Genomic DNA, 16,219 nt, shown 5'->3' on the forward strand with positions numbered 1-16,219 from the left:
TTGATAAGGTTACAGCTGGCAGTTATCAATCCCCTACGAGGAGCTTAGATAAGGCAAATCTGAATCACATAGCTTATGACTGTACCAAAATCTGGGCCACTGCAAGAACTGAACCCAGTGTTGCTGAATAAAACCCAGACTTCCCATATAAAAGTCAGCAAGCAATTAAATAGCCAGTAAGAATAAATCAAAGCAGGAAGAGCTTTGGGCCGGGGGTAAACTAAAAGAATTCTGGACCCCTCTTCCTTGAACTCGAGAAGTTATGGGGTAACTGCTCTTTTGAAAGAGATAGCAAAGGGGCTTTCATTTGAAAAGAAAACAGAGAAGATCCTGATGTCCTTTGGCAGAGGAATGGCAGGGGAACAGGAAAAGAGGAACGTGCATCCCTTTTGATTATCAGCGATTTCTGGCTGTTTCTGAAAGAAGCCCTGTCCACGGTGTCACTGTGGAGGGCTGACACTTACAAAGGAACTGGCTAAATAACCAAAGGCCCCATCACTCTCATTGCTAAACACAAGACCCTGGGGCAACATACTCTATTAAGCTGTGCCAATGATTAGTACTGTGCAAGCACTTCTGTGCTGTTGTCTGTGATGTTTTGTGTAAGGGTGATGAGTTATAAATTTAGAAATCAGCGTTGTCTACCCACCTATATCTTACTGGCATTTTTTTCCCCCAAAATCCATTTTATGGCTGTAAAACGGCAAGTGTAGTATGAAAAATGAATAAGCTAAGTTAGGTCTGTAGGGAGTCTGCCTCTATTATTAGACCAACTGATACAGCTGGAGCAAACAGGAAATCTTTGAGGCATGTGATTTATCTTCGGGTTTGATCTGCAGCCTGTTTGTTTTTTTTTTCCCCAGCTGTAATTAGCAGTATAGTGAAAGACATTTCTCCTCCTTAAAAGACTTGCCTCTCTTATACTCCTAGGCTGCAGTGGCTCTAGCCACCCAAATACTGCCACAAACAGATCAGTCAGAGTTTAGGACCCAGAGCCCTGTTTTAGACTTACGGGATGTGACAGCTGACTGAAAATCAATGAAGTGTGATCTACCGAGTGTCACAACGAGGGCAAGATAAGGCTAGAAAGGCTAGAAAGGCTAGAAAGGCTGCCTTGCCTTGCAGACTCAGCTGTCCGCCTTGGTTTTCAACTAGATTGTTTTAGTCCCCCAGTAAGATGAGACCGACTTGCTTCTGAAAACAGAAGATCAGATTTGAAGGAGAAGCCGCGGCGGTGCCCATGCTGTCCCTGGTGCTCTTTGCTCTGTGTCTGAGCCACTCAGGTAGGTGTGATTTCTTCTTCTTATAAGATGAGCTGCAGGTGGTCAAGATCTTTTTTTTCTACTGGGCTCTTAGCTTTGCTGTTTTCTGGGATAAGGTGAACACTGGCTTCCCTTGGTCCTCCTCTAAACCAGGTTTGACTAGCAAAAGAGGCTTATGTCAGCTGCTGTCTTTGTGCTGCAACCACAGGCAGTTTCACAAGGTTTTAATAACTGGTGGCAGGGCGGTTGTGGGCTAGAAAGTAACAGAAAAAATCCTAAGCTTGACTCTCACTGCTAAAGGAAATCACAGGAGAATCTCCATCACCAAGAGGGGAAACTGAAATGCCTCAGGCAAACTGATGAAAGGCTAATTGTCCTGTCTGTATCTCTTGGGTTGTTTTGCACATTTGTTTAGAAGGCTTCCTGCCTCAACACTCCTGTTCCTGCACCGGTGTGGAACTGCTACTTGCACAGACCACAGAGAGAAACAAAAACGTGGGGAAGAGTGGGGATGGCAAACAGCGCTCGGGTACTTGCATACATGGTAACCTGCTGGGGAGCTCCCCAGCTTTTGCCTCCTCTGTGCACCAGTCAGGGATGTATCTGTCCTGTGGCTGATTCTCTGTTTTTTTCAAAGGCAGTGCTACTTTGTTCAGTGTTTTCTCCGTGGCATTAGCTGGCTTCTTCGTCAGATGGGTCTTGATCAAAGAAACTGTTAGGCTATTTTCACACTTGACATGTCTTACTTCCCATTAATAGCTTCTGCTTTTAAACTGTATTTGTGCAGGAACTGAGGCTGCCTTACAAAGGCAGCAACCTTCTTCTTTCTGACTTAATTCTTTGTGAGACTTCTCTTTTTCACTCTTTTGTGTGGCTTCCCCAGCAGATGAGAATCAACACATCCATCCCCCAAAATAGCTTTGTCACCTCTCTTCTATACCCTCTTGGAGCATTAGGGTTCCTGAACTTCGTGTGAGGTGTGGGCTGTGAAATGGCACCATTTTCTTATGAGGGATGTTGTACACATCCACCGACACACAGGGTGTGTGGCTGCATGTATGTGTGCGGGAAGTCATACCCAAATAAACCCAGAGCAATGTATTCTAGCATTAAGACAAAACTGATTTTGATCCTGCATATTTAGGTGTTATGGATTTTTCTATTCAATGGCTTTTCCATTAAATTTCCTGTTTTTAACAACCATATATTCCTATGAAGCTCCTAAAGGGAAGGTGAAAAGTTTAGGAGATGGAGTCTCTGCAGAGACTCTCATGTGTCAGGGGATTGGACCACTGAGGTTGTGGGTAGTGAGGAGGAAGAAATGTGTTCTTTCTCCTCCTTTGGTTGTGGATGCAATGCCTGTCTGGCATGTTTGGGCAGCCAATCTAGTTTCCTAGGACAGACCCCACACTCTGTCCTTAACTTGCTGTGATGGAGCTAGAAAAATCTCTGGCATGAAAAGAGGCCCTGGAACAAGCAGAAGGGACATTTGTGGTTCCCAGCTGGAAACAGGAGACCTCAAGGGCTTGTGACAAAGGGGTAAGGCAAAGAGTTGCCATAAGAGCTGCTATAACCTGTATTGTCACCTGCATGAGCCATTCCTGGCTGTGGGACAGGGCAGGTGGAAATGAGCTTGAAAGCTCCTTCTGACCAGCCAGCCTCTGTCCCCCCCCATGGGATTAGTAACCCCACCACAGCTGCACTCCAAGCACAGGGGACAAACACAGCTTGTGCTAGAACATGTGACAGGAAAGTTAATTGTCACCCTGTGTGAGTGGCAATCATTAGATTTCTGTGTTTATAACTCCTCAAAGAGGAACAGTCATTTGCTGTGTCTGGAAGCTGGGGATGGCAGTGTTGCTTGGACCTTGTGCTATCTTAAGAGAATCCAGACTGCATGGGGGAATGATTTTGTCCCATGGAAAGCTCTGGCATGAGAGCAGGTTTTCGCTTTAGGTAGTCCTTCAGCTGTGCTGCTTGCTGCCAGGTCCTGCCCTACCCACAGCCTCAGACAGACCCCGCTGAGGTAGAGGAGGCTGCACAACCTGTCTTGCCCAGGAGATGTGCAGCAGCTGCTGGGAAAGGGGAAATGGATAGAGACAGTGGTCTGTGGTTATATACTTTATTCCATGTATGTGACAGAGCACTACCCCTCTGCCTCCAGTTTTCTCTCTGGAGGAGCTGCTGGGCTCAGATGCCCTCTCCTCTCTCCCTGTGGCATAGAGACCCTTCTGGGGGCTACCTTGACTCTCATGTTTGCCGCACAGTCTGTATGAGCCCATTAACTGTGCTCTCCTGCCAGGGCTCTCCCACAGTCCTGCCCTTGCACTGTCCCTTGGCCGTGACCCTCTGCCTGCAGACCCCTCCTGCACCTAATGGCTGGCAATCCAGGCACAGGGGCTCACCCTGGGGCTGGCACGGCATGAGCTGGGCCCCGGGCAACACCCTGTGGAATCCCCTTTGACTGCTGGCACAGCAATACTGGCTGTCACCCCAGCAGTATGGGGTCAATCAGCAGGAGCTCCTTTTTCCTTCATGGTGGCTTTGAAGAGAGGTAAAATCCCTCTCATCCTTGTGTGCTGTGTGTACTCACAAGGGAAGGGGTGGAGGTCATGTCAGGACCTTGGCATCACAGGGAGCGGGGATGAAATTTTAGGAAGGCTGGAGGGTCTGAACTGCCCTTCCCCTTTCACAGTAACAAGAAGGGGGAGCATGGTGTCAGTGATCGTGGGAGTCCCAGGTCTTGCAGGCACAGCCCATCATGCCTCTGTGCTTGCCTTGCTTGCCAGGGCAGACCTGGCCCTGGCTGCATCATCCAGCTCCTGCTGCTGCCAGATGAGCTCCCTTTGCTTTTTGATATTGCCTACCTGCCCCACCTGTCCACTGGGAGAATTCAGCTTTCTGGATGATTTGCTGCTATCCCCTGGTTAATCCCAGAAGGAGGATTCACTTTCAAGTCCTGCATGAGGCTCCCTCAGGCTTGTCTCACAGCGAGGAAATCCCACTACCCCAATCCTTGTGCAGAACAGCCTCCATCTCAGAGAGGCCACAGAAACTGGCCAAGTACAAGTGAAATCCCTGGACCCTGAATTGCCCACAGTGAATTGCTGCCACAGCTAGCCAACTGGGGTTTGCCCCACGGTGACCAGGTCTCCCCTGTGGTCCCAGCCTTCTTTGGTACAGTATAGATATCTGAAATATCAGAACTCTTTCTCAAGGTGTTTTTTTATCAGGCTGGATATTTGCTACTCAAGAGTGAAAGAGGGAACCTGATGTTCTGAGCCTGTGGGTCTTCTAAAGAGTAATAAGCAATAAAGACTGGGCAAGTGTGTTGTCCCAAGACAAAAAGGCCACAGAAAATATAAACCTAGTACAGAGTCAGTGCTCTGGACTGAAGGGGTTTTTTGTGTGTGTATCTTGTCTTTCCATCCTCTTGTTCTGGTTCTGCTGAGACTCTGTGCATCTGAATTCCTACAGATTTTACTGTGCAAGACAAGAGCTGCCCAGAGGCAAATTTGTCTCACATCATCGCTCTGCCTCACTCCTTCATGTCGTGGCTTTCTCCATGTCTGCTTTCTGGCATGTCCCCACTCTGTGTTGTTCTCTTCCAGACGTGGATGCCTTCAGTTCAGTCGCTGAAAACGAGGATGCGCTCCTCAGGCACCTATTTGAAGGCTATCAGAAATGGATCCGTCCTGTGCAAAACTCCAACGACACCATCAAAGTCTTCTTTGGATTAAAGATATCGCAGCTTGTGGATGTGGTAAGTGTTGCATCAGGCTTGGTAAAACACTCCTTCTTTTATAGAGAGCCATGTATCCACCTGGGAGGGCTGGTGATGCCGTTGGCTTTTGCCTGCTCACAGGAATGGTTGGGCAGCAAAAGGCCGAGTGTGATACGGTGCTACGGCCTTCTGCCCCACACACAGCATGGGCTGTAGGACTCATTTGTTTTGAAGGAAACCTGAAGGTCCTTTTCCCCCTCCTGTTCTCAGGAAATAAGGTCTAATGTCCATCAGAGTTTTATCAAACAGCCCATGCCAGACAGTCCCTGGCATCTGTGTTTGCAGTTTAATGACAAGGCAGGGTGGGCGAGAAAGAGTAGAGCTGGCTGGATATTATTCATTCTAAGCAAGCTTGTCTCCAGGCCAAAGAGAGTTCATGTCTTAACCCAGCTGGTTACTCAGATAAAACTCTAGAGGCAAAACAGTCAATCCCATGTTGTTGCCCATGTGGAAATTTTCCCTTCCCTTTCCACTGCAATGCACAGTAGAATTTCCACAAGGCCCAGAGGTACCCGCATAACAGTGTGCTCCTTACATCCCTCAGCCCCTGGCAGTGTGCTGTGGAAGACAAACTCTAATTTTGTGCTTTATTTACATACTCAGGACAATGTTTCAGCTTGTATCTTCCCAGACTCCCTCTAGGCTGAGCAGTGTGGGGAGTTGAGCCACCCTGTGAGCCCACAGCCATGTGTGTGCGACCTGACACCACTGGCTGGCTGAGCCCTTCTGCCTCCCTAGTCTTTGGCATACGATGCCTTTGAGCTCCTGTGAAATGCCAGACCTCCGTTTTCCAGCTGCAGGAGCTCCCAGTGAGAGCAGGGACGGCACCCAGGAAGTCAGTTCATTTCCCCCAACAGTGACTGAAGAGCCCAGGCTCACGGGGAAACAGGACCACAGGGATCTCCTCATCTCAGCACAGGGTGGGACTCAGCGGGCTAGGTCTGCTTCTACTGTCTGTTTTCATATTGCAGTCCTCTCTATCTTGTGTCACCCTAGGATGAGAAGAATCAGCTGATGACAACCAACGTGTGGCTAAAACAGGTAAGTTAAACCACATCAGATCTCCCCTTTCCCCATGTGGGGCTACTGACCTGAGTGGCCATCCCAGTCTGTTGCCCACTGTGTCATCCATCCCATTTCACGGTGCTGAGTGGCCAGACAAAGGCTACATCATGTTACCTTGCCTGAAATTTTTACTTCAGTCTTGTCACTTCAGAAAACGCATAAAGAGACAGAAAAGCAGGCAGGTGGGCCTTTAGGACATAGGGTACCCTCTTTTCCTGAGCTGCACTCCAGCTCTGTGCTCAAGCCAGCTGTATTTCAGGGAAGCAACACACCTGATACTGCAGTGGCTATCCCTGGGATGTGGTGTGCGCCCTGAGGGACTATCCTGTCTCAGACTTAGAGGTCACACAAGTACTGTCTCCCTTGCCTGAGGTAAGAGTGGTGCCTCAGACAGCTTTCTTCTTCATTCTTTGGTATATGTAAAGGGAAAGAAAAGGCCAGCATGTTACACACACACCCATACACCCTTCTCCAATAAAAGCTGTAGCAAATTAATCATATCTCTCTAACATAACTGGTTCTGGAAGTGACAGTGATTTATACAAATGCAGGAACGGTTCAAGTTGAACTGCTAGGTCTCTTTTTGTCTTCAGTCCTGAAGAACACTGCTGTTGGTTTAGGTTACATTGCACCAGCTTATTGACCTTGTGACAATTATTTTAAGTCTCTCAGCCATGTGAGTATCTACAAACATGTCAGCTGATCCCAGGCCGAGGACATAAAAAACGAGCTGCACTTGAAATCATGCCATGGAAAAAGGTCCCTGGGGGTCCCTGGGCTGGTGGGGGAGAAATGTGGCTCAGATTTTGTCTCAGTCTGGGTCCTATAGTGCTGCAGTGAGTGTGAGCTTCTGGGTGGAGCAAGACCCCTAAAAACTATATGGACATTGTGTGCAAAGATGCTCTCCCTTGAAGAGGGAAAAGCTCAGGCTTCCCCTCACTACACAATAGACAGGAATTTCTCCTTTTGCTGGAGGAATGTGCCTCTGATCCAAATCCAGATGCTGAGAGCCTGCCCTAAAATATCTGTGGTATTACATTTTCCTCGCCTTCAACTGCAATTGCAGAGCCCCTTTTGTGCACAGGGACAGGTCTTGACTTCTTTACTTTGAGTATCCACTTGGGCAGAGAGCAGAGCCCTTTTACAGAGGTCACCCCTGTGCCCTCATCTGTCCTGTCCCCCCTCCCATCCACTCTCCTCACAGGCTGCAGCACCCACCTTCCCCTGCAGATCCAAGCCCTGCAGCCTGCAGCTGTGAAATCAACCCATTTCACCCTCCTCATTCTCTCTGTTCCTACAAGTGTCCCCCGAAAGATTTTACAGCCTTTTGCAGCTTTTGATAGAATATTCCTGGGTTTGGTTTTCTCCTTCTTCTTAGGGAAGAGCTGGCTGCTTGTTCAGTTCAGGGCAGCAGTCTCATGTGCCCCAGGGCAGCCTCATCCCTCTGGCTGGGTGATGTCTTCACCTGCATTACAGTGGCTGCAGAGGAGGGGGACCTTGACTCCCACCAGGAGGCCAAATGCAAGTCCAGACTGCCCAAGGGTATTAGGTCTGAGAAGCTAATACAGATAGGCACCTGCCAACTCTCTCTCCGTTGCTGCTTAAACCTGCGTGGGCACATTTTGGGTTAACCCTCCCATGCTGAGCACCCTGTTTGTATTGCAGCAGTGACCTCCCAGCGTCACAGCCTGGAGCTTGGGTCACCTCTCTCACTGTGGCAAGTCAGGTTCTGCTGGAGGTTACCCCAAACATACTGCAGACATCAGGGACGTGCCACCATCCATTCAATGTCTCTCGGGCGTGGAAGAGAACCAGGGCACTTTGTCTGATCCTTTTGCCTGTGCTAAAAGAAGGATGTACCCAGAAGTGTGCACTGTAGACACACTGACTTCTCTGGAGGCCTTTGGAGGCTGTGCTCAGATTTTAGCCAGGGCAGCTCCCCAGGGTAACTCAGCCCTGTGATTTTCCAGAGTTGCTGAGCTGGGCTCTCAGGAGTTGGTGCTGTTTCTAATACCCCTTCTCAGTCTGATGGGCTGAGAGCATCAGGACCCAAATGAAATGCAAAGGGAGCAGAAAATGAGGCACAGATTCTGATTTTCACACATTCAAGCGGCCCCAGAATGTCAGGCTGTGCACTAAACACCTGTAGCCTGACACAGGTATCCTGCTCTGGGAATTGTGCATTTGTATAGGCTTAGTTTGAACTTGTCCACATGCAATCCACTGCTTGGGAGATTATTAGAGTGCATAAGCACAACATCTAGGAAAAAAGTTCATAAAACCAAACAGAATTAATTTGTTTTTTCATTTGGGTTGGGAAAAGTGAAAAAGACTAAAACAAACCAGAACTCTCTAATGACAGAGGGACATTAGATATTCTCCTTCTGCAGCTGCTGGGTAGGTAAGGGAAGTCTGTCCTTCACCCTAGGTGTTTGAGGTTGAGGGGGAATCGCAGTCATAGAATCACAGAATGGGTATTTTTGAAAGGGATCACTGTAGGTCATCTGCTCCAATCTCCCTGCTGTCATTTTAGAGTACATTGCACAGGATCACATCCAGATGGTTCTTGAATATCCCTAGTGAGGGAGACTCCACAACCTCTCTGGGCAACGTGTTCCAGTGCTCGGTCACCTGCACAGTAAAGAAGTTCTTCCTCATGTTCAATCATGTGGAATTTCGTCTGCATCAGTTTGTGCCCGTTACCTCTTGTCCTATTGCTCGTTACTGAGAAGAGCCTGTATCCATCCTCTTGACACCCTCCCTTCAGATACTCATATAATTGACGAGGTTCCCCCTCAGTTGTCTCTTCTGGAGGCTGAACAGGCCCAACAACCTCAGCTTTCCTCATAGGAGATATGCTCCAGTCCCTTGATCGTCTTTTTTGCTCTCTTCTGGACTCAATTCAAGAGCTCCATCTCTCTCTTGTCCTGAGCAGCCCAGAACTGAACACAGCTCTGGATGTGCCTCACCAGGGCAGAGTTCAGGTGCAGGATCACCTCCCTCGACCTGCTGGCAATGCTCTTCCTAAAGCACCCCAGGATCCCTTCTTGGCCACACAGGCACACTGTTGGCTCATGGACAGCTTGTTGACCACCAGGACCCCCAGGTCCTTCTCCACAGAGCTGCTTTCCAGCAGGTCAGCCCCCAACCTTTACTCGTGCCTGGGGTTATTCCTCCCCAGGTGCAGGACCCTGCATTTGTCTTTGTTGAATTTCAGAAGGTTCTTTTCTGTCCAACTCTCCAGCCTGTCGAGGTCCTTCTGAAGGGCTGCACAGCCCTCTGGGGCGCTGGCCACTCCTCCCAGCTTTGTGTCATCAGTGAATTTGCTGAGGAGGCATCTGCCCCTTCATCTAAGTAATTGATAGATAAGTTAAATAATTCTGAGCCCAGTACTGAACCTTGGGGGACACCACTAGTGACAGGCCTTCAATTAGACCCTCTGCCACTGATTACGACACTCTGGGATCTGCATTCAGCCAGTTCTCAATCCACCTCACTGTCCTCTCATCCAGTTCATGCTTCTAGAGTTTGCCTATGAGGATGTTGTGAGAAACGGTCAAAAGCCTTGCTGAAGTCAAGGTAGACAATACCCACTGTTTTCCCCTTATCCATCCAGGTAGTTGTTTCATCATAGAAGGCAATATGGTTAGTCAAGCATGATTTATTTTTAGTGAATCCACACTGACTACTATTGATTACCTTCACCATTTCTCTGCAAGAGTCTGACTTTTCTTAGGTGGGCAAAAACTAAAATCCAAGGATTTTAATTTTTTTGTTAAACTAAAATATCCTTATGCTCAAGATGGTGGGACTTGATGAGCATGCAGGCAGAAACACACAAGGTACAGAGAAGCTTTTAGTGGTTGCTAAGAAAGTATCTGGACTCAGGCAAACTATGGAGTAAACTAAGGGTCAAGAATCTGGATCCTGTGTTTCTTGGTCCACTTTCTATGGGTTAAGCTCTTGAGTGACAGCACAGAGATAGGAATTTGACAGAACTGGAGAAAAGAAAGAGCAATTAGAAGGTCTGGAGCAGCTTGGAAGAAAGGGAGAAGAGAGGAAGGGACCTGCTGCCTACGTGCCAGCGTAGCCCACAGGGAGATTCCTATTTTTTCTAAACTGCTCAACTTCAAAATCTGCACACATCCTATTTTCTGCTCTAGTAAGAAGGCATACAACCATTTGCCTTGCAGACATGAAAGAGCACTTTAGCTGGGAGAGAAATCAATGCAGGGCGGGGAGAAGAGAGGAGTGTTACAGATGCAGCAAATAACCCAGGCCAAGGGCCTGCTCCAATTCAACTCCAGAGGGATGATTATATCTCCAGGTGGGTCACAGGGTATTTGCTGCTCTTGTATTAATGCAGGCTACAAGCTGACTGTGTTGGCTGCTGCTATCAGCCCTGACCAGCCCCTTGAATGATGTCTGTTTCCAGCCTGAGCCTCGTTGCACCTATTACAGGAAGCGTCCAGGACAGCTGTGAGATTGTGACCACTTAACAGCCCAGGCTGCCGTAAACATCTGTTAGATACCCAGCCTCAGAAAGTTCACATGAAAAGTGGTGTTTTCTGTTCCTGATGCTGAGAGCAGCAATGACCCCTCTCTCCACACCTGAACAGCTCCCACCCCTTCTTCAGGAGCAAGGGGGTGGAAAGTCATACCTGATACCTGATACCAGCCATTTGGGCAGTTCAGAGAACAGGTGCATATCTCTTCTGGTGCAGGTAGTGGGGCCATTAACTCTGCCATGGTGTCACCCTGAGCAACTGCCCCCTTTGCTTGTGCCTTGTGCCACGTTTTAGGAGGGGTCTACCAACCACCTACCCTTGACCTTGGGCCCTATCCCTTCCCTATGCCTGGAGGATGAGGATGTTCACTCTGCCTGTCTCTGTTTAGGTCTCTGCTGAGGCTCTGGGTTGCTGCCACACTGCAAAGGGTTGCAATAACAAGTGTCTGTAGGTATAGCTGTGAAACACATGTGGAATCAAAGAAGTAATAGGGGAACAACACAGTGGAAGAGGAATCAGAGAATACAGATTTTTTGGTTCTTCCTTAAGTTGTGGAGGAAATTGTCCAGGGAAGGCTGAGGCCCCCACATCCCTGGAGATTCCTTAGTGCTGGAGCCTAATGGAAACTGGTTCATCTTCTGCTTCTTGGTTTTGGCCGCAGTCCACAGGTCTTGTGTCTTATTGCTGCTGTTTCTGTGGGCAGGTGAAAATCCTCATCTATAATGAACAGAGATCAGAGAGCTGATTTTACACTGCATTTCCGTGGTAATCTCCAGATTGCTGGAGCCACTTTTTTATTATCTCTCCATCTGAAAAAGCTGCAATAGTGTACAGGTCTTTCTGATGAAAGAAAATGATTTTTTTGCAAGGATAATGAACACAGATATTAGATCCTATGTTCTGTTCACGGATAAAAGCCATGTCTCCACTGAAAAGTGAAGAAAGGCCACCTCTTTTACACTTAAGTAGTAGTAACCATGCCATCTGGCTCTTCTGTGGGGTCCGTGCCAGCCAAAACCACCATGGGCTGGTCCACAGAGGGAAGCAGAGGTGCTGTACTAAAGGGAAGTGGCTCCTTCCTTTTGACTACCCTCAGGTGGGCTGTGCAGGATGGTAGAAGTGAGAGTCAAGTGCTCTCCAGGAGTGCCTACCTTGAGGTTGCCTGCATCAGGATGGGTTTTTGGGTCCCAGCTGTGTATGGAGGGGCAGTGCTTGTGGGAATTAACATCCCCCAGCCATGCCTGTCTGGCATCCCCTCTGCATCTGAGCAGCCTTACACCAAGCTCTACCCATTGTGCTGTGCAGGGGCAGGGGCACAGCAGGGGCCCTGCAGCACTGGGGGAAGGTAGGAGCTGGGGGAAGGAATGAGGCTGCTACATATGAGTGGGCAGAGGACTCTGTTGTTTTGTTACAGGAATGGATGGACCACAAGCTCTCCTGGAATCCAGAGGAATACGGTGGGATCACTGCTATCCGTGTCCCCTCTGAGTCTCTGTGGCTTCCTGACATTGTTTTGTTTGAAAAGTGAGTAACATGGTTCCTTGCTCAGAGCTTAGGCCAGAGCTTGGGCAAGGCATGTCAGCTACCACGAAGCTTGGGTGTGCTGACACAGGGCCGCTTCTTTAGGCAGTGTGAATGTTGGCTTCCCTTGTGCTCCGGGTAAGGGATAAAAAGCAGAGCTGAGAGGTGGTAGGACTGGGGCAAACATAGTCCTGAACTTGGTACTGTTTCTTCCTATCCAACTCCCAGTGCTGATGGACGTTTTGAAGGATCCCTGATGACCAAAGCCGTGGTGAAGTACAATGGAGTGGTGACCTGGACACCACCGGCCAGTTACAAGAGCTCCTGCACAATGGACGTGACCTTCTTCCCCTTCGACAGGCAGAACTGCTCCATGAAGTTTGGGTCGTGGACATATGATGGCAATATGGTGGACTTGATTTTAGTGGATGAAAACGTAGATAGGACAGACTTCTTTGATAATGGGGAGTGGGAGATCTTAAATGCCAAAGGTATGAAAGGCAACAGGAAGGACGGGCTGTACTCTTATCCATTTGTCACTTACTCCTTTGTGTTGAGACGCCTTCCCCTGTTTTATACTCTTTTCTTAATAATACCCTGCCTGGGATTGTCTTTTCTAACTGTCCTGGTGTTTTACCTACCTTCAGATGAAGGGGAAAAACTTTCACTGTCTACGTCAGTTCTAGTTTCCCTCACCGTTTTCCTTTTAGTGATTGAGGAAATAATCCCTTCTTCTTCCAAAGTCATCCCCCTGATCGGTGAGTATCTGCTCTTCATCATGATTTTTGTGACCCTCTCCATCATCGTGACTGTGTTTGTCATCAACGTCCACCACCGGTCGTCAGCAACTTACCATCCCATGGCTCCCTGGGTGAAAAGACTCTTTCTCCAGAAGTTGCCTCGGCTGCTCTGCATGAAGGGCCACGTAGATCGCTACTCCTTCTCAGAAGCTGAAGAAAAGGGAAGCACCTTGAAATCAAAGTTTCTGGGGAAGCAGAAATACAGGCAAGCAAAAGACAGAGAAAAAATTGTCGTTGCCTTCCTGGAAAAGGCCTCTGACTCCATTCGGTACATCTCCAGGCACGTTAAAAAGGAGCATTTCATCAGACAGGTAGGTGAAGGGCAAGGAGAGATCACAGTATCCTTGATAGCAATAGCTTGCAAGTTCTTTCCTTTTCTGCATGCTTTTCCCTTTGCCTCTCTTTCCTGCTCTCACCTGGGACGTGTTCTTCCTTGGACCTTGATAAATAATATGGGTTTTGGGACAACACATTGCTTCAAGGAGAAGTGTATTGTGATGTGAGAGTCCCAGCTCTTCACAGATGCAAGAGGCCACAGCAGACTCTCCTAGAGGAAATCCTGGTTTGGGATTATTTTAATAACCTTGTCCTGTGTGAGTTTGGGATACATGAGAATCTGGAAGCCTCTGAACAGCCATTTTTAATGAAAAGGTCCCTTGAATTCATTTAATAAATAGCACTGTTGTGTGTGTAGGGTTGTGCCAGCACTCACAATTCAAAATTCCCCTCCTGCATGTACTCAATCCGAGTCAACAAATCACTTAAGCAAACACAAGCCAGTCGAACCACTTGTGCTCCAAGCAATGCCTGCGTCCAAGCACTGTGCCAGAGCTTCGTCCTGGCACTTCAAGGGAGATGCAGTTCAGTGAAATGAAATCCAGTTCACTATAAAGCCATCTTCAAGCTTTAAGTCTGTAAACTTTCACATACACACCTAGCTAAAAGCTTTCACACAGGCTGAAAAAGTCTGATTACCACGTGTATAGAACTATGGAATTGTTTTGGAGTTCTGGGTGATTTGCAGCTATGAGTGCTGAAAAAGTGATCTGTGTCAGTTTTAAGACACAGCACACTACAAACTCCTAATTTTAAAAAGAGATTTGGGGAGCTGAAATACATGTAGCAGTATCAACAAAGTACTTGGCTTGTCATGTTTATGTTTGTCTTCCCTCTGTCCTTCCCAGGTTGTACAAGACTGGAAGTTTGTAGCTCAAGTCCTGGACCGGATTTTCCTGTGGTTATTTCTGGTGGTGTCAGTGACGGGTTCAGTTCTCATCTTTACACCCGCATTACGGATATGGTTGAACAATGCTTTGTAGAAAATACTCCCACAGTAGCATACAATAAGTACAATGCCAAGGGATGGTGGTGCCTTCAAGCTTAGTCTGTGTTGTACAGGAGGGGAAGCAAGAGCGAGAATGAGGGAAGGTGATGTTTGATTGTGAGCATTGACCAGTGCTTTCAATCTACATATAACTCTGCCAGTTACAGATTTTGCTGAAATCAGAGAAGGGCTGGGTGCACAGCCAAGTCCTAAAGTAAACTGAGGTTGCACATCTGGGTTATAATTATTTTGTTGGTAGCTTGGTTATATTACAATAAAAGCTAAGATTATTAGTTAAAATTGGAAATAGTAGTTCTCGCACAGTGATCATACTTGAAAGGCAGATCTGCCAGTTAAAATGCTACTTTATAACAGAAGTTACAGTAGGAACACAAATCTGTACTCAGTTATCTATGTTTCCAAGTAAAACCCACAAAATCTCTACAGGTTACTTTATGCACATGTCAGAACTGATGATTGCATAGCATGTGCATCAGAAAAAGTACAAACACTTTTTAGAGGGGATGTTCAAAACCTTGGTTCTCTGGCCTCACCTTGCAGCAGGATCAGCTCGGCGGTGGCAGAACCTGCATTCTGCCCAGCCTTCGTGGCATGCACACCTCATCTCTCATCTCAGCCATCAGGAAGCTACCAGCCATCAGGAAGCTACCCACTGTTCTGTATTATTTGCAATTTTGCTTGCTGCTCAACCAGAAAGCTGAACAAGTGAGGGTTTTCCCTATGTTCCACACTTAGAAACTATGATTCTCTCACCTGCTAGTTCACAAGACAAGTGGAAGATCACCTGAAGCATATGGCTTGGAGGAACATGGTTATGCTGCTCCTTAAGGCAACAGTGATGTTCCTGAACAGTTTGGTGGGGGGGGGAAGCTGCAAACATTGTTTTTGGCAAATGAAACTTGTGGTTGCTGCAGGAGTGGAGTTCCTCCTGAGTGCTATGGGGTGGGCTGGCTACCAGGAGGATACATCCTTGGATGTTGGCTTGTTCGTGTTTCCCAGGCAATTCAGAATTTTATTCCTTTGATTCATTTATATGGGATCCTCCTGCATAATTAGAAACAGCTCTTAATTGTTAAGTGAGATGTGACAGAAAACACACAAGTGAAACTCTTGAACACGCAGGTGAAGCTCTCACCACTTTTGCTAGGGCAGTGTTTTCCAACTTGGAGTGCTGTAGAAAATCCCATTCAGAACTTTGAAATGTTTTCAAGGCTAGCGAGGGGTTGGAGATCCAGTTTTATCTAAATGTATGTAAAAGCTTAAGGTAGCCTTGAAACTGTCTCCCCAGGGATACAGGTGAGAAAGTGTTAAAAATACATAGAGGTATTCTTGTGCTTGGGTTTTGCATGCACGCCAGACCTCTGTAAATTAATATAATCCTATCTCATTGTGTCAATGCAGAAAATTCTGTTTACTTGTGCAGTTATTATTAATAAAGATGTATTTAGTCAACGATTCCTGAGGTGAGAGTGGTTATACACTGGGCTTTGTTGTTGATTTATTGTCAGCAAGGCTAGATTGTAGTCCATTTAAAAAGCCTGGTCTCAAATCTATTCAAACAGAGGTGTCACATTCTTGGAAAGTCCTCATAATATTTTAGCTCCATATGTGAGTTTGAGCAAGGAGCAATCAGATCTGGTCATTGTATTGAAGGAACCTAAAACAAACCCATTTAGTTTAGCATATATAGATAGATGTCTTAACATAAGACACTGGTATAAAATTTATGCACACTGACCTTTCTACCAGCTGCTCCTCTCTTCTTGTGTAAGTTGCATTTGTTCCCCTGGCTGGTACTGTGAAATATCCATAGCAAAAGAGCCAGGAAGTCCTTCTTTCCAGTATTTGCAGACTCCTGAATTCAAGTAGTGATAGGTATTCCCTCTGAGCACTGCTGCCAGGAGGCTGTTAGCTGGGATAGATGACAACCTCCT

At 47.3% G+C, this 16,219-nt stretch overlaps 1 protein-coding gene across 1 annotated transcript; it reads left to right on the plus strand.

Annotated features, from left to right (window-relative positions):
- The first annotated feature begins 850 nt into the window (after positions 1–850).
- CHRNB3 (cholinergic receptor nicotinic beta 3 subunit) lies at positions 851–15,603 on the plus strand. Its single transcript, XM_051777579.1, has 6 exons — positions 851–1,283; positions 4,874–5,025; positions 6,043–6,087; positions 12,034–12,143; positions 12,369–13,251; positions 14,125–15,603. The coding sequence occupies exons 1-6, from the start codon at positions 1,241–1,243 to the stop codon at positions 14,257–14,259; spliced, it is 1,368 nt and encodes a 455-aa protein (XP_051633539.1). The 5' UTR covers positions 851–1,240; the 3' UTR covers positions 14,260–15,603.
- The last annotated feature ends 616 nt before the right edge of the window (positions 15,604–16,219 follow it).

Source organism: Manacus candei, unplaced genomic scaffold, assembly GCF_025592945.1.
Source record: "Manacus candei isolate 608988 ecotype Guabito, Panama unplaced genomic scaffold, ASM2559294v1 h1tg000010l, whole genome shotgun sequence".
In the NCBI taxonomy this organism is placed as follows: Eukaryota; Metazoa; Chordata; class Aves; order Passeriformes; family Pipridae; genus Manacus; species Manacus candei.